Source organism: Hemitrygon akajei, chromosome 27, assembly GCF_048418815.1.
Source record: "Hemitrygon akajei chromosome 27, sHemAka1.3, whole genome shotgun sequence".
NCBI lineage: Eukaryota > Metazoa > Chordata > Chondrichthyes > Myliobatiformes > Dasyatidae > Hemitrygon > Hemitrygon akajei.
This window is the reverse complement of record NC_133150.1, coordinates 4,238,887-4,261,415: the sequence shown is the minus strand read 5'-3', so window position 1 is coordinate 4,261,415 and position 22,529 is coordinate 4,238,887. Positions and strand designations below refer to the sequence as shown.

The 22,529-nt window shown below is 45.5% G+C and overlaps 1 protein-coding gene across 7 annotated transcripts in view; it reads left to right on the top strand.

The window, feature by feature from the left end:
• Positions 1–18,310, top strand: part of LOC140717092 (potassium voltage-gated channel subfamily A member 2-like) — a 67,883-nt gene extending 49,573 nt beyond the window's left edge. For 4 of the 7 annotated variants that reach the window (XM_073030279.1, XM_073030283.1, XM_073030284.1 and 1 more), the window contains one exon: positions 14,825–18,310. In XM_073030279.1, coding sequence (XP_072886380.1) covers positions 16,428–17,927 — 1,500 coding nt within the window. In that variant the 5' untranslated portion in view covers positions 14,825–16,427 and the 3' untranslated portion in view covers positions 17,928–18,310. Of the gene's footprint in view, positions 1–11,148; positions 11,242–14,824 lie in introns of all 7 variants that reach the window. The other 3 variants (XM_073030280.1, XM_073030285.1, XM_073030282.1) reach the window with 2 other exon arrangements.
• Positions 18,311–22,529: the final 4,219 nt, after the last annotated feature.

The following is a 22,529-nucleotide window of genomic DNA, read 5'->3' as shown; positions in this document are numbered from 1 at the left end:
ACAGTACATATAACACACACAACACGTACAATACACATAACACACACAATACGCACAGTACATATAACTCACACACAACACGTACAGTACACATAACTCACACACAATATGCACAGTACACATAACTCACACACAACACGCACAGTACATATAACTCACACACAATACGCACAGTACACATAACTCACACACAACACGCACAGTACACATAACTCACACACAATATGCACAGTACATATAACTCACACACAACACATACAGTACACATAACTCACACACAATACGCACAGTAATATTACAGAATCAGGTTCAATATCACTGGCATATGTCATGACATTTTACGTCAGCAGTTCATTGCAACAATAATAATAAATTACAATAAGAAGTAGAAATAAAAAATTGAATTAACTAAGTAGGGCTTAAAGAGAGGGGAAAATACTGAGGCAGTGTTGATGTGTTCGTTGTCCATTCAGAAAACTGATGGCTGAGGGGAAGAAGCTGTTCCTGAAATATTGAATGTGTGTATTCAAGCTCCTGTACCACCTCCTTGATGGTAGCAATGAGAAGAGGGCATGTCCTGGGAGATGCAGGTCCTTAATGACAGATACCACAAATAGGTTAACAAATAATAGATGCATTTATGGCACAATTTATAAAGTAAACTGTATAAAACTACTGGTGCTTCATTCATGGTGAGACCTAGCTGATGGCAGAGAGTTAATTAGTCTTACGGCCTGGGGGAAGAAGCTATTTCCCATCCTAACCGTTCTTGTCCTAATGCTACGGTACCTCCTGCCTGATGGTAGGGGGCCGGAGAGATTGTCGGCAGATGGGAGGGATCATTGACGATGCTAAGGAACCTGTGTACATAGCACTTCAGGTAAATATCTTGGATGGGTGGAAGAGAGACCCTATAATCTTATCAATTATCCTTATCTGTGACCTCTGCACTCTGTGTCTCCAGCCATTCTCTGTGTCCACAGCCATTCTCTGTGTCCCCAGCCGGTCACTGTGTCCCCAGCCATTCTCTGTGTCCCCAGCCGGTCTCTGTGTCCCCAGCCAATCTCTATGTCCCCAGCCAGTCTCTGTGTCCCCAGCCGGTCTCTGTGTCTCCAGCCGGTCTCTATGTCCCCAGCCGGTCTCTATGTCTCCAGCCGGTCTCTATGTCCCCAGCCGGTCTCTGTGTCCCCAGCCGGTCTCTGTGTCCCCAGCCACTCGCTGTGTCCCCAGCCAATCTCTATGTCCCCAGCCAGTCTCTGTGTCCCCAGCCGGTCTCTGTGTCTCCAGCCGGTCTCTGTGTCCCCAGCCGGTCTCTATGTCTCCAGCCGGTCTCTATGTCCCCAGCCAGTCTCTGTGTCCCCAGCCGGTCTCTGTGTCTCCAGCCGGTCTCTGTGTCCCCAGCCGGTCTCTGTGTCTCCAGCCGGTCTCTATGTCTCCAGCCGGTCTCTATGTCCCCAGCCGGTCTCTGTGTCTCCAGCCGGTCTCTATGTCTCCAGCCGGTCTCTATGTCCCCAGCCGGTCTCTGTGTCCCCAGCCAGTCTCTATGTCTCCAGCCGGTCTCTGTGTCCCCAGCCACTCGCTGTGTCTCCCTGCAAGCTAAAGGCCTCTTTGTGATCAGTCACCTTCTCCATTCTCTTTGGTCCTTTGTCATCCTCTGTGCCTCCTGCACCTCATTGTCACAGTCTCTCCACTCCACACTTACTGAACCCCACGCCCTCTCTGTCAACCCGTCTCTCACAGAACAGAGACTCCATCCTCTAAATCCCTCCGTCACACTCCCTACAATCCACACCTCGCAACCCCACACCCGTTGTCACTCTGTCTCTCTGTCTCTGTCCTCTGTATCTCACTTCATACTCAGTGTCACTCCATCTCCGTTTGCAAACTCAGTACAGTGCTGCTACTCTCTGCACCTTCTTTCATCACTCTTTCTCCCTCTCTCTCTCTCTCTTTCTCTCTATCTTTGTCTCTCTCTCTCTTACTTTCTGTCTGTCCCTCCTGTGTCTCTCCCTGTCTCAGTTTCTCTCTCTCTCTCTGAATCTCTCTGTTCTCTGGTTTTCTGTGCCTTAATTTAGTATCTGGGACAGGATTAATTGTTATCTGGAAGAGATTGCTCTAAATAAGGCAAACCAGTGCAGATGTGTTAGAGGTGATTCCTGTGTACACACGTTATTGAAAGTGGCAGGACGGCTCGAGAAAGCCATTAATAAGGCAGATTCATTTCTGTGCTCTGACAAAGGAGGCACAGTGTTCAAGCAGAGAAGTCACACTGAATTTTTATATAATACTCTTACGGCTTCATCCAGAGGATTACTGTTTCGTTATCAGAAAGTTACGAGCTTCTTAAAGGGGTTCAGGACATGAAACATGACAACAGTTCCGTGGATGTGCTTCTGGAGTTACAGTATAAATTAGAAAGTCATCGTCATAGAGTCAAAGAACTCTGCAGAACAGAAGCAGTCTCATTGGCCCATCTAGTCTGTGATGGTCTGTTAGTCTGCCTGTGACTATTGTTAGAGGACAAAAAGCCTTGATGGAGAATTGATAGAGACCTACACTCAGTATTAGGTAGCACCTGTACCTTATAAAGTGGTTACTGAGTGAATGCTGGTGGTCTTCTGCTGCTGTGGCTCATCTACTTCAAGGTTCAATGTGTTTAATGATGCTCCTCTGCATGCCACTGTTGTAATAGGTGGTTATTTGAGTTGCTTTCGGCTTCCTGTCAGCTTTTACCAGTCTGACCGTACTCGTCTGATCTCTTTCATTAACAAGGCCAGTTCACCCACAGAACTGCTGCTCACTGAACGTGTTTTGTTTTCTGCACCATTCTCTGTTAACTCTAGAGACTGGGGTACACAAAATTCACAGGTGATTGGCAGTTTCTGAGATACTCAAAGCACCCCATCTGGCACCAGCAATCATTCCATGGTTAAAGTCACTCAGATCACATTCCTTCCCCATTCTGATGTTTGGTCTGAAGGACAACTGAACCTCTTGACCATGTCTGCATGCTTTTATGCATTGAGTTGCATGACTGGCTGATTAAATATTTGCATTAACGAGTGGGTGTACCTAATAAAGTGGCCACTGAGTGTACATCTGTATGAAACTTGCTGTTTTGTTGCAGTAGTGCAGTACAATACATAAAAAGTCACCAAAATAGCAACACAGTGTTCATAAATCATGGACCATTCAGAAATCAGATGGTGGAGGGGAAGAAGCTGTTCTTGAAACGTTGTGTGTGTGTGTTTTCAGGCTCCTGTTCCTCCTCCCTGATGGTTATAATGAAAAGAGGGCATGTTCTGGGTGATAGGGGTCAGATTCAGATTTATATTTTTTGTCTTATGTTAACATACTGTCAAACGTGTCGTTTGCATTAACAACCAACACACCTAAGGAGGTGCTGGGGGCAGCCCACAAGTGTTACCACACACTCTGGGACCAACATGTCATGGTTACAAAGGTTACAAAACGACACAACCACCAACAACAGCTAAACAATTCCTCCCTCATACACACACACAGTTACACACCCATATACACACTCACACACCCACACAATCACACTCAGACACCCACTCCCACAGTCACACACCCATATACACACTCACACACCCACACAATCACACTCAGACACCCACTCCCACAGTCACACACCCATATACACACTCACACACCCACACCCACAGTCACACACCCATATACACACTCACACATCCACACAGTTACACACCATTATACACACTCATACACCCACCCCCACAGACACAATCACCTTCACACACCCACACACCAATATACACACTCACACACCCACACCCACATCCACACTCACACACCCATATACATGCTCACAGTCACACACCCACATACACACTCATACATCCACACAGTTACACACCATTATACACACTCATACACCCACCCCCACAGACACAATCACTTCACACACCCACGCACCAATATACACACTCACACACCCACACCCACAGTCACATACCCACAGAAACACTCACACACACCCATATACACACTCACACTACGACACCCACACACTCACACAGCCCCATATAGACAATCACACACTACCACACCCACGCACACATACTCTCACACCTCACAATCACATACACACAGTGACTTACTCCCACACACACACTCAAATATGCACAGACACACTCACACACACACCCACACACACACTCACATACCCACACACACACACACACACACACACACACTCACATATGCACAGACACACACACACACACACACACATACACACCCACATACACCCTCACATCCACACACACCCTCATATACCCACACACACACGCACATATGCACACTACTAGAAAGACACACACACATACACACACCCACATACACCCTCACATCCACACACACCCTCATATACACACACACACACGCACATATGCACACTACTAGAAAGACACACACACATACACACCCACATACACCCTCACATCCACACACACCCTCATATACCCACACACACACGCACATATGCACACTACTAGAAAGACACACACACACACACACACACACACTTCTTCAACCTCAAGACAGACCTTTGTTAGCTTCCAGTGGACTCAAACTCACAGACGTTGACCCTTTGACATCCCCAGTGGACTCACAGACTCAGGCGTTCAACCTTGTCAGTCTCACCTTTGGGTTTCTGTACGTCCATTGCTTCCTGCTCCCTCTGGGTCTCACTAGATCCTCTTCACCCACTTTCTCACGTGGCCTGCCTACTCGTTCCCTTTGAACCTTAGGTTATTTCATAACCTCTGTGTCTCCAGCCACTGTCTATGCACTCTGCTTTGTGATCAGTGACCTTCTCCATTGTCATCCTCTGTACCACATTACCTCACTGTCACAGTCTCTACACTCCACTTACCAATCCCCGCATGCTCTCAGTCCCACAGGACAGAGACCCCGTTCAGTACCTCACTGTCACAGTCCCTCCGCTCCACTTACCAATCCCCACATGCTCTCAGTCCCACAGGACAGAGACCCCGTTCAGTACCTCACTGTCACAGTCCCTACACTCCACTTACCAATCCCCGCATGCTCTCAGTCCCACAGGACAGAGACCCCTATTCAGTACCTCACTGTCACAGTCCCTCCGCTCCACTTACCAATCCCCACATGCTCTCAGTCCCACAGGACAGAGACCCCTGTTCAGTACCTCACTGTCACAGTGCCCCCACTCCACTTACCAATCCCCGCATGCTCTCAGTCCCACAGGACAGAGACCCCGTTCAGTACCTCACTGTCACAGTCCCTACACTCCACTTACCAATCCCCGCATGCTCTCAGTCCCACAGGACAGAGACCCCTATTCAGTACCTCACTGTCACAGTCCCTACACTCCACTTACCAATCCCCGCATGCTCTCAGTCCCACAGGACAGAGACCCCGTTCAGTACCTCACTGTCACAGTCCCTACACTCCACTTACCAATCCCCGCATGCTCTCAGTCCCACAGGACAGAGACCCCTGTTCAGTACCTCACTGTCACAGTCCCTACACTCCACTTACCAATCCCCGCATGCTCTCAGTCCCACAGGACAGAGACCCCTATTCAGTACCTCACTGTCACAGTCCCTACACTCCACTTACCAATCCCCGCATGCTCTCAGTCCCACAGGACAGAGACCCCGTTCAGTACCTCACTGTCACAGTCCCTCCGCTCCACTTACCAATCCCCGCATGCTCTCAGTCCCACAGGACAGAGACCCCGTTCAGTACCTCACTGTCACAGTCCCTCCACTCCATGCCTCTCAAATCCCATGCCCTCCCTGTCCCTCCATCTCCCACAAGACAGAGGGGGGTACCTCTCTACCTTTGCCCCCAGTGCCTCACTTAGTGGTCGGTGTCACTCCATCTCCATCTGCATACTCTGTGCCTCACTGCTGCTCTCGGCTCCTCTCTTTCATCTCACTCTCTCTCTTCTTCATCTCTCTCCGTCTGTCACTCTGTTCATCTCTCACTCTTTCTCTTTGTCTGTCTCCCTGTGTCTCTCTATCGCTCTGTTTTTCTTTCTCTGTTTCCCTCCTCCATCCATCCCTGTTTCTCTCTGATCTTCCTTCTGTCTCTATCCCTCCCTCTGACTATTTGTCTCTCCCCAGCCCCCTGTCTTGATCTGTCTGTCTCTCTGCATCTCTCTCTGTCCTCTATCTCTCTCTCTATCTCTCTCTCTCCCTCCCCCTCTTTCTGTTTCCCTCTCTCTGTTTCCTTTTCTTCCTTTCTCTCTGTCCTTCCCTCTGTCTCCTTCTCTATCTGTCTGTCACTCTCCCTCTTTGTCTCTGTCTGTTGTCTCTCTAGTGGTCCCTCTCTCTATTTCTCTCCTCTCCTCTCCTCTCTCTCTTTCTCACTCGCTCTCTCTTTCTCTCCCTGTCAGGCTGTCTGGCTCTGCCCCACTCTCTCTCTCTCTCTGAATCTCTCCATTTTCTCCTTAATTTAGTATCTGGGACAGGATTAATTGTTATCTGGAAGAGATTGCTCCAACTAAGGCAAACCAGTGCAGATGTGTTAGAGGTGATTCCTGTGTACACACGTTATTGAAAGCGGCAGGACGGCTCGAGAAAGCCATTAATAAGGCAGATTCATTTCTGTGCTCTGACAAAGGAGGCACAGTGTTAAAGCAGAGAAGTCACACTGAATTTTTATATAATACTCCTGCGGCTTCATCCGGAGGATTACTGTTTCATTATCAGAAAGTTACGAGCTTCTTAAAGTGGTTCAGGACATGAAACATGACAGCATGTGGAATGCACTGCCTGAGTCAGTGGTGGAGGCAGATACACTGGTGAAGTTTAAGAGACTACTAGACAGGTATATGGAGGAATTTAAGGTGGGGGGTTATATGGGAGGCAGGGTTTGAGGGTCGGCACAACATTGTGGGCCGAAGGGCCTGTAATGTGCTGTACTGTTCTATGTTCTATATTAACAGTTCCATGGATGTACTTCTGGAGTTACAGTATAGATTAGAAAGTCATCGTCATAGAGTCAAAGAACTCTGCAGAACAGAAACAGTTTCATCGTCCCATCTACTGATGACTGTTAGTCTGCTTCGAAAGGTTGTGGCTATTGTTTGAAGGAAAAAGCCTTGCAGGAGAGTTGATAGAAATGTACACTGGGCCTGTTTCTGTGCTGTAGTGCTATGACAGAGAGAGAGCTAACTGGCTCTTCAGTTCCCGCCTTCCACAACAGTGACATTATGTTTAAAGATTAGCTTTTTGTGTCACGTGTACATGAAAACATACTATGAAACGTGTTGTTCAGCTCACCGTATAACCATATAACAATTACGGAAACAGGCCATCTCAGCCCTTCTAGTCTGTGCCGAATGCTTACTCTCACCTAGTCCCACTGACCCTCACTCAGCCCATAACCCTCCATTCCCATCCTGTCCATATACCTATCCAATTTTACTTCACAAGTGTCTCCACACTACCGACGGCAACATAGCTTGCCCACAACTCACAAACCCTAACCCATACATCTTTGGGATGCACGAGGATATTCTTCCAGAGAATCTCTGTAGTCCCATCTACCAGCCCTTCCCCTGCCACCTTTACTCCACTGTATATTCCCTTGTCCACTCGTCCCACCTGGCACTTACCCCTGCAAGCAGTAATGCTCCATCTGCCCATTCACCTCCTGCCTCACCACCATTCAGGGCCGCTAACACTCCTTCCAGATTCACCTATAAATCTGTTGGGGTCATCTACTGCATCCATTGCTCCCGCTACAGCTTCCTCTACATCAGTGAAACCCAATCCAAGTGCTTTCGCTCTGTCCAGAACAAGCAGGATTTCCCATTGCCGACCATTTTAATTCCATTCCCCATTCCCATTCCAACATGTTGGTCCATGGCTTTCTCTATTGTCATGATGAGGCCACTCTCAGCTTGGAGGAGCAGCACCTCAAATTCCAACTGGGTCGCCTGTACATCTGTAGAAATTTGCTGCAGTCTTCGGGGACATACCAAATTTCCTCAGACTCTGGCATCTGCAGTCTATTGTGTCTCCATCACTCTGTACATATATCAATTTCACTCTCTATCATACATCCAACTCTTTATTCATATCTCTGTGCCCCTCTCTGTCTTGCTCTTTGCCTCTCTCAAACTGATCACTAATCTGAAACTTGGGCAATCTTCTATAGGTACACAGTGGAGAGTGTACTGTCCAGCTGCGTCACCGCCGGGTCTGGAAGCACTAATGCCATGGAATGGAAAAGTAGTGGATACAGCCTGGTCCATAACAGGAAAAGGCCGTTCCACCATTGAACACATCTACTGTTGCAGGAAAGCAGCAACCATCGTCAAAGACTGCCACCATCCAGGCCATGCTCTCTGCTCACTGCTGCCATCAGGGAAGGAGGTCCCACACCACCAGGTTCAGGAACAGCTATTGAATCAGAGGGGATAACTTCACTCAGCTACAATCAGCCCAACATTGAAATGATTCCACAATCTTTAAGGACTCTACAACTCATCTTCTCAATATATGTGGTTTATTTAATGAGAATCAGAATCAGGTTTATATCATCAGCATATGTCAGGAGATCTGTTGTCTTTGTGGCAGCAGTACAACACAAAACATAATAAAATCTGTGAAGTACAGTAAGTATATACAGTATATATTTAATAGTTAAATGAAATAAGTAGGGCAAAAAAGTAATGAGGTCATATTCATAAGTTAAATGTCCGTTCAGAAATCAGATGTTAGATGGGAAGAAGCTATTCCCGAATCGTTGAGTGTGTGCATTCAGGCTCCTGTACCCCTTCCTGGTGGTAACAGTGAGAAGAGGGCATGCCCTGGGTGCTGGGGGTCCCTTGATGGATGTCACCTTTTTGAGGAATTGTGCCGTGAAGATGTCCTGGATGCTGCGGAGGCTGGTGCCTATGATGGAGCTGAGTGAGTTCACAACTTGCTGCAGCTTCTTTTGATCCTGTGCAGTAGCCCCCCCCCCCCCCCCAATACTGGACAGTGATGCAGCTAGTTAGAATGCTCTCCACAGCACTGCTGCAGAAATTTGCAAGTGTCTTTAGTGACATGCCTAATCTCTTTAAACTTCTAATAATACATAGCCACTGTCGTGCCTTCTTTGTAACTGTATTAATATATTGGGCCCAGGATAGATCTTCAGAGATATTGACACCCAATAACTTGAAATTTCTCACTCTTTCCACTTCTGATCCCTCTGTGAAGACTGGTGTGTCTTCCCTCACCTTACCCTTTCTGAAGTCCACAATCAGCTCTTTGGTCTTACTGATGTTGAATTCAAGGTTTTTGCTGTGACACCACTCAACTAGCTGATCTATCTCCCGCCTGTATGCCTTCTTGTCGCCATCTGAAGTTCTGCCAATAGTTGTGTTGACAGCAAATTTACAGATGGCACTTGAGCTGTGCCTAGCTATACAGTCATGAGTGTAGAGAGAGATGCACCAGTGTTGATTGTCAGCGAGGTGGAGATGTATGAAGGATGAGGTCTCAGGGGACTTGGAGGCACACGATAAAATAGGCCATAGTCAACATGGTTTGCTCAAGGATTTCTTTGAAGAAATAACAAGCAAGATAGACAAAGGAACATCAGTTGATGTTGTGTACTTGAATTTTCAGAGGCCTTTGATAAGGTGCCACACAGGAGGCAGCTTACAAGCTACGAGTCCATGGTATTATAGGAATGATTCTCGTGTGAATAAAGTAGTAGCTGATTGCTAGGAGACAAAAAGAGGAAATAAAAGCAGGCTTTTCTGGTTAGCTGCCAGTGATCATTGGTGTTCCACAGGGGTCTGTGTTGGGACTGATTCTTCTTAAGTTATATGTCAATGATCTGGATGATGGAATTGATGGCTTTGTTACAAAGTTTGCAGATGATATGAAAATAGGTGAAGGGGCGGGTAGTTTGAGAGCTACAGAAGGATTTAGACAAATTAGGACAATGGGGAAAGAAGTGGCAGATGGAATACAGAGTCGGGAAGTGTAAGATCATACACTTTGGTAGAAGAAATGAAAGGGTTGACTATTTTCTAAATAGAGAGAAAATATAAAAAACTGAGGTGCAAAGGGACTTGATGGTCCTTCTGTAGGATTCCCTAAAGGTTAATTTACAGATTGAGTCTGTGGTGAGGAAGGCAAATGCAATGTTAGCATTCATTTCAAGAGGACAGAATATAAAAACAAGGATGTAATGTTGAAATTTTATAAAGCACTGCTGAGGCCTCACTTGGAGTATTTTGAGCCCTTTATCTTAGAAAGGTGGTGCTGAAACTGGAGAGGTTTCAAAGAAGGTTCACACAAATGAATCCAGGGTTGAATGGAAGTGTGTTTCATATGAAGAGTCATATGAAGAGTGTTTAAAGGCTCTGGGCCTGTATTCACTGGAATTCAGAAGAATGAGGGGTGACCTTATTGAAACCTATGGAATGGCAAAAGGTCTTGATAGAGTGGATGTAGAGAGGATCCTAGGGTGGGAGAGCCTAAGACCAGAGGACACAGTCTCAGAATAGAAGTGCATCCTTTTAGAACAGAGATGAGGAGGAATTTCTTTAGCCAGAGAGTGGTGAATATGTGGAATTCTTTGCCACAGGCAGCTGTGGAGGTTAAGTCTTTATGTATAATTAAGGCAGAAGTTGATAGATTCTTCATTGGTCAGGGCATGAATGGATATAGGGAAAAGGCAGGAGATCGGGGCGGAGAGGAAAATTGAATCAGCCATGATGAAATGGTGGAGCAGATTCGATGGGCCAAATGGCCTAATGCTGCTCCTATATCTTATGGTCTTGTGGTCTTATTTCTGATCCTCACAGACTGTGGTCTTCCGGTGAGGAAGTCAAGGATCCAGTTGCCGGGGGAGGTACAGAGGCCCTGGTTTTGGAGCTCTTTGATCAGAACTGTTAAATGCTGAGTTGTAGTCAATAAACTATGCAGCCTATGATATCACATCCACTGTAGACCTATTGCAGCGATAGGCAAATTGTGGTGGGTCCAGGTCCTTGCTGAGACCTTTCATAGTACTTCATCACCATAGATGTAGTGCTTCTGGATATAGTTGTTAAGGCAGCTCACCCTGCTCTTCTCGGGCATTGGTATAATTGTTGCCATTTTGAAGCAGGTGGGAACTTCCGACAGTAGCAATGCCAGATTGAAAATGTCTTTGAACACATCCGCCAGTTGGCTGGTACAGGTTTCAGAGCCATACCAGGTATCTATTATTTATTATTATTATTTCTGCTTTTCATTTTGTATTTGCACAGTCTTTTGCACACTGGTTGTTTTGTCCATCTCTGTTGTGTGCGATTCTTCATTGGTCCTGTTGTGTTTCTTGTACTTACTGTGAATGCCTCCAACAAATGAAAGTGACGTGACATATATGTACTCTGATAATAAATTTACTTTGCAATTAACTTTGAACTTTTTATTGTTCTTTCTACTTCTGACACTCTCTCTACACTCGTGCTTTTTCCTACATTCTCCATCATTCTCTGCATCTTCTCTGCCCCTCTTCATGATCGTTCTACTTTTCTTTACTCTGTGTTCCCTGTTATTGTTTTGGTTTAGTTTAACCCTATGTACCAAGGTACAGTGAGAAGTTTGTTTTGCCTACTGTTCATACAGATCGAATCATTCAGGCAGAACAAGGGAAACCAACAACAGTGAAGAATAAAGTGTAAAAGCTACCAAAAGACTGCCGTGCGGGTAAACAATAATGTGGAAGATCATAACGAGGTAGATTGTGAGGCCAAGAGTCCATTTTATTATTCAAGAGTCTGATCACAGTGGGATTGAAACTGTCCTTGAACCTGGTGGTATGTGCTTTCAGGCTTTTGTACCTTCTGTCCTATGGGAGAGAGGAGATGAGAGAATCTCTGGGGTGGATGGAATCTCTAATTATGCTGGCTGCTTTACTGAGGTAGTCGGAAGTGTAGACAGAGGGAAGCCTGATTACCGTGATGTACTGAGCTGTGTCTGCAACTCTCTGAAATTCCTTGCGGCCATACCAAGCTATGGTGCATCCAAACAGGTGCATCAGTGAATATTGGTAAGAGTCAACAGAGACATGGTGAATTTCTTTATCCTCCTGAGGAAGTAGAGGCATTGGTGAGCTTTCTTAGCAGTGACGTCAGAGCAGTTAGACCAGGATGGACAATTGGTAATGTTCATACCTAGGGTCTTGAAGCTCTCAACCACTGATGGAGACAGGAGCATGAGCACTGCCCCCCTTTCTGAAGTCAGTGACCTTGCTGACAGTCAGGGGAAGGTTGCTGTTGTGACATCATGTCATTAAGCTCTCTGTCTCCTTCCTGTAGTCCAACTCACCTGGTTTGAGAAACAGCCCATTACCGTGGTAGTACCTGTATGTAGATGGGGCTGAAGCAGAATGTAGCCAGTGTGTCTCTCACCATCATTTTTATATAGAATAGAAGGACTTCCCTTTAGAAAAGAGATGAGAAGGAATTTCTTTAACCAGAGGGTGGTGAATCTGTGGAATTGTCACAGATAGTTATGGAGGCCAACTCGTTAAAGCGGAGGGTGATAGGTTCTTTATTAGTAAGGGCATAAAATGTAACCGAGAGCAGGCAGGAGAATAGGTTTGAGAATGATAATAAATCAGCCGATGGAATGGCAGAGAAGACTCCATGGGCCAAATGGCCTGATTCTGCTCCTATGTCTTATAAGGTAGTGCCTTGTATTCCTGTTTTTCCCTCTCCAGCAGCCGTCTCCTATCTTTACACTCCCCTCCTTTCACTTCTCTCCATCTTTTGCAAGACACGCAAAATGCTGGAGGAACTCAGCAGGTCAGGCAGCATCTGTGAAGAGGAATAAGCAGTCAATGGTTTGGTCCGAGACGCTTCATCAAGACTGGAAAGAAGGGGGGAGAATTCCACTCAGTCTAGTCATCTGCCACCTTCGTCCCCCTTCTCTCATTTTTCATTCCTCATTCTGGTTCCCCACTCATCCGCTCTATCCTGACCTGCCCATCACTCCCTCCGGTGCCCCTCTCCCTTCCCTTTCTCTTGTGGTCTACTCTCCTCCTCTCTCCTTGTTCTTTGACCATTTAATTTTTTCACAAAGTCCCTCCCAGCTTCTTGCTTCGTCTCCCACCCAGCTACCTTCCTCCTGATGAAGGGTCTCGGCCTGGTACTTTGAGAATTACACAAATGGCAAGGCAGCAGCAAACAGGCATTTCAAGATCAAAGATCAGCTTTACTTGTCACTTGTACATCGAAACACACATTGAAATGTGTCATTTGCATCAATGTCCAACACAGTCCAAGGATGTGCTGGGGGAAGTGCACAAGTGTCGTCACACTTCCAGCGCTAATACACCATGCCCACAAATTACTAACCCTAATCGCTGCATCTTTGGGATCTGGGAGGAAACTGGAAACCACGTGGTAATGATAATATTTATCATTATTATTGTTATGAGCAGAGAGACAATATCTGCCGGAAGTAAATTCCTTGTATGTGCATAGGTACTTGGCAATTAAAGTCTGATTCTGATTCACAGACAGAATGTTCAAACTCTTACAGACAGCGACAGGAATTGAACCCTGATCTTAAACGCATCTGGTAATTTCAATTCTTGTCATTAAGACTAACCCTCCAGAAAAATAAATCAACTTTTAACTAATGTCTTGAACTTAAATTCCTCAGATGGGATCTAAACATGCATCTCTGAATCAACGGTCTAGGGCTTGACTGCTCATTGTAACTTAAACCTACTTCCAATCTCTCTATTCTTCAAATTTCTTTCTCTCCCCCTTTATCTGCCAATCCATTCCTTGCTTCCCCTTGTTCTGCTCCCCATCCATTTGTTTTCTGCGCCTCATTATAGGAAGAGTGTGGAAGCTTTAGAGAGGGTGCAGAGATTTGCCTGGATTGGAGAATATGTCTTATGAGGACAGGCTCAATGAGCTCGGGCAGAGGTGGATGAGAGGTGACTTGACAAAAAGTGTGCCAGATGATAAGAGACATAGATCGAATGGGCAGCCAGAGACTTTTCCCACAGCTACTACCAAAGGGCATAATTTTAAGGTGACTGGAGGAAAGTAGAGGGGGGGATGTCAGAGGTAAGTTCATTACACAGAGAGTGGTGGGTGCATGGAATGCTTTGCCAGGGGTTTTGGTCACAGATACATTAGGGCAATTTAAGAGAATTTAAGAGAATTAACAAAAGAATAATGGAGGGCTACATAGGAGGGAAGGGTCAGGTTGATCTTAGAGTAGGTTAAGAGGTCTGCACAATATCATAACCCTTCCCTCCTACATGAAGAATCTTTGGTGGCCATGTCACAGGAAAGGTCAGATTGACTTTGGAGTAAGTTAAAAGGTTGGCACAACATTATGGGCCGAAGGGCTTGTACTGTACTGTTCTATGTCCTTTACCCTACCTGTTTTCTATCTTCCTTAACTCTAATTAATTCCCTTCTTCACTCTTTCAATTCCACTTTCCTTCACTATCTCCTATAAAAATGTACTCAGTGGCCACCTTGTAAAGGACCACAGTACCATTTTCTGCTGCTGTAGTCCACCCACTTAAAAGTCACTTAGATCACATTTCTTTCTCATTCTGATATTTGGTCTAAACAACGAATGAACCTCTTGACCATGTCTGTGTGCTTTTATTGCATTGAGTTGCTGCCACATGATTGGCTGATTAGATATTTGCATTAACGAGTAGTGATACAGGTCTACCTAATAAAGTGGCCACTGGGTGTATCTCTCTACTGCTTGGCAGATAGAGTGAGTAATGTTCTTTCTCTCTTTCTGTTTTAATTTAGGTTCCATCTAGATTCTCCTGAGCACAAGCTACTGCTTTAAATAGGTGTTCTGCTGCTCTGGAAATTTCCGCTACTGCACTGAGCTGGATGAGTCAGAACATCTTCTGTCACAACATCTCAAAGGCACAAGCAGTTTCTCCATCGCTACTTTTGTGGGAAATCATTCTGGGCATTAAAAGTAAATCAGAAAGGAGGAGCCTGCTAGCCAATACAGGATATTTACTCCACAAATTTCAGAACTCAAGCACTTTCAAATCCATTCATTTCAGGAGCTTCTAGCAACAGAAATCTCTGGAATCCACTGACTCACCATCTCTGCGAGACACTAGTTTTAGAATTTGTGAAATTCAGGAACCAGGACTCCAAAATCCATTAAGGACCACATGGACAAGTTAACTGCAGAGTTCACCACTTTCTGGGATCCATGAACCTCAGAAATTATTAACTCCACAGTGTATCAAAGGCATTAGCCACCAAGTGCAATATTGACTAGTTCCAGGACTATTAAGCTCTCTAACTCCAGGTCTAACAGTCTTCAAGATCCACTTATTCCAAAAGCTACAAACTGTGAGATCCAGAAGCCATTGAGTCCAGATTGTGTTGACTCATGAAGCCAAAAAAATCCAGGAACCACTGAGACCCAGATTTACTAACACCCCCAGACCTCAGGATCTACCAGCTGTGGGTCCACATATTACAAGTATTCTCAAACTTAGTCACTACATCCAACATCTGTAGCTACAGGTTTCAAAAACTCTTGCAATGACTCAATAATGACTCCATAAACTATAACATCCACTAACTTTGGGATGTACAAACCAGAATCTGCTACTTACTTCATTGAGTCGCAGCAGTAACGAGCAGAAGTAATCAACATTGGCAGCCAGGGTTGATTTTTATCTCTGGTATCATTTAACTGCAGTAAGTACTGACACTCCAGCTCCAGGAACCACTAACGAGATATTCTAAAACAAAGATGCAGGGGACAGAAACAACCAGAACAAAAAGTTACAAGTTTCACTAATTATAAGGACTACGAAGCACAGGATCTGCTAACTTGAAGATTGGCTAAGACCCGGCACTGGGGTCAATTCGTGTTACTGGCTGTGTGTTCTCCCCGTGACTGCATGCATTTCCTCCGGGTGCTCCAGTTTACTCCCACGTTCTCAGGCGTACGGTTTAGTCAGTTAATTGGTCACTTGAGTGTACGCTCATTAGGCCAGGAGGACCTGTTACTGTGCTGTATCTCGAAAACAAGACACACAAACCCACAATTGTGAGATCTACTATAATACATGTTGTACTGTTCAAACCATTAGCTCCAGAATGCATTAGTTCCAGGATCCACCTACCAAAATATCCAAGATCCACTATTCCCTTAAAAGTTGGGATCAATGCAATCCCCTGTCTTCACTATCCAACAACAGCAAGACTGAATGAATCTAGAATCCACAGGCTCACCTCCCACTAGGAATTCAGGTAATTATTGTTGAGATATAAAATATCCCAGCAATCCAGTCACCAGGAGAATTAAAACACAACTTTTAAATTCAGCAGTGATTCCCAGCTCCCCAGTCAGAGAAACGTGAGGCCCTCCAGCAACATGACGGTGGCCCAGGGGGACAATGTGGACGAGTTGGCGGCTCTCCCGGTCCAGAACCAGGACTTGTATGGGCTGGAGCAGAATCACGAATGCTGTGAGAGGGTTGTGATCAACATCTCAGGCCTACGGTTCGAGACTCAGCTGAGGACTTTGGCCCAGTTCCCCGATACCCTGCTTGGGGACCCCAAGAAGAGGATGGGCTACTTTGATCCCCTGAGGAATGAGTACTTCTTCGACAGGAACCGGCCGAGTTTCGACGCCATTCTGTACTACTACCAGTCGGGGGGGAGGCTGCGCAGACCCGTCAACGTGCCCCTAGACATCTTTGCGGAGGAGATACGATTTTACGAGCTCGGAGAGGAGGCCATGGAGATGTTCCGGGAGGATGAAGGCTTCATCAAGGAAGAGGAGCGGCCCTTACCGGAGAATGAGTTCCAACGGCAGATCTGGCTGCTCTTCGAGTACCCCGAGAGCTCAGGCCCAGCCCGAGTCATTGCCATCATGTCCGTCATGGTCATCCTCATCTCCATTGTCAGCTTCTGCCTGGAGACGCTCCCTGTCTTCAGGGACGAGAAGGAAAACCCAGCCGGGGCTCAGCCTCATTATAGCAATGAGACGACTCCCTATCACGCCCCGAGCTTTGCTGACCCCTTCTTCATTGTCGAGACCCTCTGCATCATCTGGTTCTCATTTGAGTTTATTGTCCGGCTGTTCGCCTGCCCCAGCAAGCCCACCTTCTTCAGGAACATCATGAACATAATTGACATCGTGGCCATCACACCCTACTTCATCACGCTGGGGACTGAGCTGGCCGCACAGCAACAGCAGCAGCAGCAGGCAGGCAATGGGCAACAGCAGGGGCAGCAGGCCATGTCCCTGGCCATTCTGAGGGTCATCCGTCTGGTCCGAGTCTTCCGCATATTCAAGCTGTCCAGGCACTCCAAGGGCCTGCAGATCCTCGGGCAGACACTGAAGGCCAGCATGAGGGAGCTGGGCCTCCTCATCTTCTTCCTCTTCATCGGCGTCATCCTCTTCTCCAGCGCTGTCTACTTTGCCGAGGCCGATGAGGCCAGCTCCTTCTTCGACAGCATCCCCGATGCCTTCTGGTGGGCCGTGGTATCCATGACCACGGTGGGCTATGGGGACATGTACCCCGTCACCATCGGTGGCAAGATGGTGGGTTCCCTCTGCGCCATCGCCGGCGTGCTGACTATTGCGCTACCCGTGCCCGTCATCGTCTCCAACTTCAACTACTTCTACCACCGGGAGACAGAAAACGAGGAGCAGGCACAGTACTTACACGTGAGGAGCTGCCCCACCATCCCGTCCGTCACTGACCTGAAGAGGAGCAACAGCGCGTCAAGCATCTGCAAGTCAGAATACAACCAGGAGGGGGTGCCGTGTACCCGACAACCCCCCGACCACAACCTCCACAATGACAATTGCACTTTATCCAACCCCAACTACGTCAACATCACCAAGATGCGGAGCGACGTGTGAGCAGGTCACAGACATTGGCCCCACCTCCTCTCTTTAGTTTATAGCTTGCTTTGCGTGTCAGTCCATGTGGCTCCTAGTACTTGTTTTAGAGTATTAAACATTCACATGGTAACTATGTTCCTTTAAACCCTTCCCGACACATTCCACCGCCCTCCACTCGGGGAAATATACTATTAACTTTAGAGAAAGCCAAAAAAAATAGAAGAATCCTGCATGTGACAACTATAATGAGTAACAAAACTCGAGAGTAACGACGGAATCCTTTACTGGAATGGCCTAGTTCAACTTATTTATCTAAATACCACATCTACACAATGAATAATTTAATCTGCCTGCCTGCTATTACATTCAATCACTAAAGTTAAAACACAAGTTACAGTGGTCATTGTTGTCTCAGTCGTTTCTTTCCTTGTCAGAATCCGAATCAGGCTTAGAATCACTGACATGAAATTTGTTCATTTGCAGCAACAAGACAGTGCAATACACAAAAATACTATAAATTATGTTAAAATACAGTCAGTAGCCACTTTATTAGTTACTTCCTGTAGACACAAGCAGAGTGCCAAAAATTCAAGAGCATCAGGGGAAAAAGTGAGTGTAGTTGCTATTACTAAGGAGAAGGTGCTTGGGAAGCTGAAAGGTGTGAAGGTAGATAGTTCACCTGGACCAGATGAACTACACCTCAGTGTTCTGAAAGAGGTAGCTGAAGAGGTTGTGGTGCATCCGTAACGATCTTTCAAGGTTCTCTGGATTCTGGAATGGTTATGGAGGAATGGAAAATTGTATATGTCACTCTATATGTTAAGAAGGGAATGGGAACAGAAGAAAGGAAACTATAGCCTGGTTTCAGTAGTTGCAATGATGTTAGATTCCATTATTAAGGTTGAGGTTTCCAGGTACTTGGAGGCACATGATAAATTGTCAAAGTTTCCTTAAGGGGAAATTTTGCCTGACAAATCTGTTGGAAATCTTCAAAGGAGAGTCAATGGATGTTGTTTGCTTGGATTTTCAGAAGGCCTTTGAAGAGGTGCCGTGTGTGACGCTTCTTAGCAATGCCTACAAGATGGCTTTTTAGAGCATCTCATTGTTGAGCCCTTTAGGGTATCAGCTATTCTGGATTGGGTATTGTGCAGTGAACTGGGACTGATTAGAGAGCTTAAGTCAAAGGAACCCTTGGGGTAAAGTGATCATAATATGATAGAATTCACCCTGCAATTTGAGAATGCAGAGCTAAAGTTGGATGTATCAATATTATAGTGGAGTAAAAGGAATTACAGGGGCATGAGAGAGGAGCTGGTTGAAATTGATTGGAAGGAAACACAAGCAGGGATGATGGCAGAGCAGCAACAATGGCTGGAGTTTCTGAGAGTGATTCAGAAGGAACAGGATAGATACATCCCAAAAAATAGATATTCTAAAAGCAGAATGATGCAACCATGTATAACAAGACAAGTCAAAGCCAGTAGAAAATACAAAGAAAAGGGATACAATTGAGCAATAATTAGTGTGAAGTTAGAGGATTGCAATGCTTTTAAAGACCAACAGAAGGCAACTAAAAAATCATAAAGATGGAATATGAAGGTAAGGTAGCTTGGACTGCTGGAAAATTATGCTGGAGAGTAACTGTAGAGATGGAGGATAAGGAAATAGTGGACTAACTGAATAAGTATTCTGCATCAGTCTTCACGATGGAAGATACGAGCATTATGCCAAAAGTTCAGGAGTTTCATGGGGCAGAAGTGAGTGGTTGCTATTACTAGGGAAAACATGCTTGTGATGGCATTAATAATGATCTTTCAGGAATCCATAGATTCTGGCATGGTTTTGGAGGAATGGAAAATTGTAAATGTCACTCCTGTCTTTAAAAAAAGAGAGAGGTAGACAAAGGATATAGGCCAGTTAGCCTGACCTCGGTTGTTGAGAAGATGTTGGCAGTTGATTGTTAAGCATATGGTTTCAGGGTACTTGGAAGCACATGATAAAATAGACCAAAGTCACACAGTTTCCTTAATAGAAAATCTTGCTTGACAAATCTGTTGGAATTCTGTGAAGAAATAACAAGCATGATAGACAAAACAGAATTGATTTGTCTGTGCACTTGGATTTTCAGAAGGCCTTTGACAAGGTGTCACACATGAGGCTGCTTTACATGCGAAGAGCCCATGGTATTATAGGAAAGTTACTAACATGGTTAGAGCATTAGCTGATTGTCAAGAGGCAAACTGTGGGAATAAAGGGAGACTTTCCTGGTTGGATGTTGGTGACTAGTGGTGTTCCACAACGTTCTGAGTTGGACTGCTACTTTTTATATCAATGATTTGAATGACAGAATTGATGGTTTTATGACCAAGTTTAAAGACGATATGAAGATAGGTGGAGGGGCAGGTAGTTTTGAGGAAGTAGAGAGGCCACAGAAGGACTTAGACAGAATAGAAGTCTGTATTCCATCTGCAAACAAGTGGCAGATGGAATACAGTGTCGGGAAGAGAAGGGCCATGCACTTTGGTAGAAGAAATAAATGGATTGACTATTTTCTGAATGGAGAGACAATTCAAATATATGAAGTGCGAGGGGGCTTGGGAGTCCTTGTGCAGAATTCCCTAGAGCTTAATTTGTAGGTTGAGACTGTGGTGAGGAAGGCAAATGCAATGTTAGCGTTCATATCAAAGGGACTAGAATATAAATGCAAGGATGTGATGCTGGGGCACGAGTGAGGCCTCACTTGGAGTATTTTGAGTAGCTTTGGGCTTCTTACCTGAGAAAGGATGTGAAGACATTGGAGAAGGTTCCAAGGAGGTTCACAAAAATGATTCTGGGATGGAAAGGTTTATCATACGAGGAGCATTTGTTGGCTCAGAATCTGTACTCACTGGAATTCAGAAGAATGAGAGGGGATCTCATTGAAACCTATTGTATGTTGAAAGGCCACAATAGAGTGGATGTGGAGAGGATGTTTCCTATGGTGGGGAAGCCTACCATAAGAGGACGCAGCCTCAGAATAGAGGGATGTCCATTTGAAACTGAGTTGAAGAGGTACTTCTTCAGCCAGAGAGTGATGAATCTGTGGAATTCATTGCCACAGGTGACTGTGGAGGCCAAGTTATTGAGTACGTTTAAGGCAGGGTTTGATAGATTCTTGATTAGTCAGGATATGAAGGGACACAGGGAGAAAGCAGGAGATTGGGGCCGAAGGGGAAATAGATCAGCCATGATGAAATGGCAGAGTAGTCTCAATGGCCTAAATGGCCTAATTTTGCTTCCATATCTTACGGTTTTAACAAAACCAGAGCCCATGGTCTTACAGGAAAGATACTAGCATGGATAGAAGATTGGGAGACCGGCAGCAGCAAAAGAATAGGAATAAAGAGGGCCTATTAAGGTTGGCTGCTAATGACAAATGGTGTTCCACAGGGGTTGGTATTGGGACTGCTTCTTTTCACGTTATATGCATTGACGACTTTGTGACTGCATTTGCAGACAATACAAAGATGGGTGGAGGGGCAGGTAGTGTTGAAAAAGCAGAAAGTCCTCAGAAAGACTTAGAGAGATTGGGAGAATTTACAAAGAAGTAGCAGATGGAATATAGTGTAGGGAAGTGTACAGTCTTACACTGTAGTAGAAGGAATAAGGGTGTAGACTATTTCCTAAATGGGGAGAAAATTCAACAATCAGAGGTACAAAGGGTCATGGGTGCCCTTGTGCAGGCTTCACTAAGGTTAACTTGCAGGTTGAGTTAGTGGTAAGGAAGGCAAATGCAGTGTTAGCATTCATGGAGTAGAAAAGCAAGGATGTAATGTTGAGGTTTTATAAGGCATTGGTCAGACTACAATTGGGGTATTGTGAGCAGTTTTATTCCCTTTCTCTAAGAAAAGAGGCGCTGGCATTGGAGAGGGTCCAGAGAAGGTTCCTGAGAATGATTCCGGGAACGATCAGGCTAACGTATGAGGAATGTTTGATGGCTCTGGGCCTGTGCTCACTGGAGTTCACAAGTGTGAGGCGGAATGTCATTGAAAAGCCTCAATAGAGTGAATATGGAGAGAATGTGATAGAGTCGTAGAAAGTACAGTACAGAGACTGGCCACCGAGGATCTACAGATCAAACTGCCTACTCCTATTGACCCTCCATACCCCTACCATCCATATACCTATTGGTGCTTCCTACAGTGGGGGAGTCTCGGACAAGAGGTCATAGCCTCAGAGTAGTAGAACATCCCTTTAGAATGGTGATGAGGAGGGATTTCTTTAGTCAGCAAGTGGTGAATATGTGGACATCATTGCCACCGATGACTATGCATGCCAAGTTATTGGGTAAATTTAAATTGGAGGTTGATAGTTCTGGATAAGTCAGGTCATCCACGGTTACAGGAAGCAGGCAGGAGAATCAGTATTAGCTTTAATATCATCGGCACATGTTGTGAAATGTATTGCTTAGTGGCAGCAGTACGTTGCAATATCTAGGACTAAAAACTACAAATTAGAATAAAATCTATATATAGAAGAGAAAATAAGTAATGCAAAAAGAGAGGGGGAAATACTGAGGCAGTGTTGATGGGTTCAATGTCCATTCAGAAATCTGATGGCAGAGGGGAAGAAACTGTTCCT